Source organism: Chenopodium quinoa, unplaced genomic scaffold (assembly GCF_001683475.1).
Source record: "Chenopodium quinoa cultivar QQ74 unplaced genomic scaffold, ASM168347v1, whole genome shotgun sequence".
NCBI lineage: Eukaryota > Viridiplantae > Streptophyta > Magnoliopsida > Caryophyllales > Amaranthaceae > Chenopodium > Chenopodium quinoa.
Window position 1 is genome coordinate 480,864 of NW_018744704.1, and position 2,409 is coordinate 483,272.

General features: G+C 41.1%; 1 protein-coding gene across 1 annotated transcript; it reads left to right on the top strand.

Moving 5' to 3' along the window:
• Window positions 1-746: 746 nt before the first annotated feature.
• Window positions 747-2,012, top strand: LOC110702841 (DNA polymerase-like). The gene has a single exon (XM_021880584.1). The coding sequence runs from the start codon at window positions 747-749 to the stop codon at window positions 2,010-2,012; it is 1,266 nt and encodes a 421-aa protein (XP_021736276.1).
• Window positions 2,013-2,409: the final 397 nt, after the last annotated feature.

Sequence of the window (2,409 nt, forward strand, 5' to 3'; positions counted from 1 at the left end):
TACACCAGCTCAAAAGGTGAATGCCTCATTGCCTCTTATTCTGTTGTCCGAAGTGACTAGAGGGTTCCTGGAAGCTCCTCTATCCACTTGGACTTTTGGTCTTCAACTCTCCTCTTGAGAGCGTTGAGGATTTGTTTATTCGCAGCTTCGGCTTGACCATTACTCTGCAGATGGCAAACTGCAGAATATGCCAATTTAATACCGAACTGATATGTGTATCGCTTCAGCGGTAGATTGTTAAATTGCCTCCCATGATCGAAGACAAAAACCTTCGGAATTCCAAAGCAAGTGATAATGTTTTGCCAGATGAATTTCCTGATTGTTTTCTCTGTAATGTTTGAAGTTGCTTCGACTTCGATCCATTTGCTGAAATAGTCTATTCCGACTATTAGCCATCTTTTTTGATATGGAGCATCAGGAAATGGTCCCAAAATATCTAATCCCCATTGAGAAAATGGGAGGGATTAAGGATTGGCTGAAGATCTCGCAATGGCCGATGGATGACTGGTGCGAACTTTTGACATTTCTCGCATTTTCTGACCAGCTCCTTTGCATTAATGATCATGGTTGGCCGTAAATATCCAGCCCTTAGCGGTTTATGGGCTAAGGCTCTTCCCCCTATGTGGTTTCCGCATATACCGAAATGAATTTCCTGAAGGATATAACAGCATCTGTGGGACCCACGCATTTCAATAGTGGGCTATGATGTGAACTCACTCTATCCGTTCATTATGAAAAAATGTCCCATGCCAGGAGGTAAGCCAGTCTGGGATGGTAATCTGGTTGATAAGGACATAGATAGCCTATTTGGATTTATAGAGGCTTTTGTGTCATGCCCTTCTTCAGTCAAAAAACCTTTTCTCCCCGTTCGGGGAAAAGATGGTACACTTCTCTTCCCCACGGGTGATTTTGTTGGTGTATACTATAGCGAGGAGTTAAAGTATGCAAGAGACATAGGCTACACTGTGATTCCAGTCAGTGGGTACCTCTTCGAGAAGAAGGAAAGCCCTTTCATAGAATATGTGAATTCTCACTTCGATAGTCGATTACAGGCAAAGAAAGATGGAAATGAAGCTTTGTCATTTGTTTATAAAATCCTTATTTCGCTCTATGGAAGATTTGGTATCAACCCAAATAGCACTAAAACGGAGTTATGCGATAGCGAGCACTATCACTTTTTGATGAAACAAGATTCCTTCATTGGTTTTCATCCGATTATAGAAAACCTATACATGGTATCCTATCATACTGTTACGGCTGATGATAACATTCATTGGGCTCAGCCTAAGAACTCCGCAGTTCAACTTTCCGCCGAAATCACTGCATGCGCTAGGATCTACATGCACCCATTTATATCAAGGGATGACTGCTACTACACAGACACAGACTCTATCGTTCTTGCCAATCCTCTTCCAGAGGGCTTAATATCTTCCAAAGTCTTAGGGTTGTTTAAATTAGAAGATAAAATCAAAGAAGGATACTTTTTGGCGCCAAAAGCATATGGCTATATTTCCGAAGAAGACACAAATTTAATTAAGTTCAAAGGACCAGCAAAACACCTGGTGGATATTTCTTGGTTCAGAGAACAGCTCGCTAACCCTTCTCGTAGGATGAAAGTCCAAATCAAAAATGAATTCGAGATTGATTGGGACAACCAGACTGTCGGTGTTAAAGAATATGATTACAGTTTGGGGATTAAACTGAACAGTAAGAGGATTACTCAACCTGATGGAGAGACTTTACCCATTCAAGTCAATGATATGTGTGGGGTAGCCAAATCACTTTTTAAAAAGCTAATGAAACTGCAGACAACGAATACTCTTCTTAATGAGAAGTTGTCTCAGAAGGAAAGAGAGAGTGAAAAGAGAATGGATGGTGTGATAGTAGAAGAGATAAAAAAGATTGAATATTTGGGTATTAATATAGAGACTACTCTTATTGAAGAAAGCACTCAATTAGATAAAGAAGAAAGCGATGTAACTAAGACAGATTCTAAGAAACCAGATACGTAGCTTAAGAGTACACTTCGTTAACCCACGCTAGTTTAATAAAACCATATTGTCTGGCCAGAAGGATTTCAGAAGCTCTCCTCTTAAGACGATGAACCTTGAACTGATTCTCTTCATCTTAGAGGCTAAGTTCCTGTCCTCCGGAATTTCTCCTCAAAGTTTGTAAGCTAGGATGGGTTCCATCCAGCTTGGCTCATGTGCGACACAGCAAACCTCAGGTTCTTAGTCCACACTTCTTTCTCGGCGCACTTCCACAATATACAGATTGGTTCAGCTCGGTTAGAGTTGAACTTGCAAATTTGGAGAGTGCGTCGGCTTGTGCGTTCTGACCCCTTGGGATCAGCTCGACTTCAAAAGTTCTCAACTTCAATGACAGTTTTGATCTTGGCAAGGTAAGCAA

Excerpts from the sequence above, each read along its gene's own strand:
- LOC110702841 (XM_021880584.1), top strand. The coding sequence starts at position 747 with ATGCCAGGAGGTAAGCCAGTCTGGGATGGTAATCTGGTTGATAAGGAC.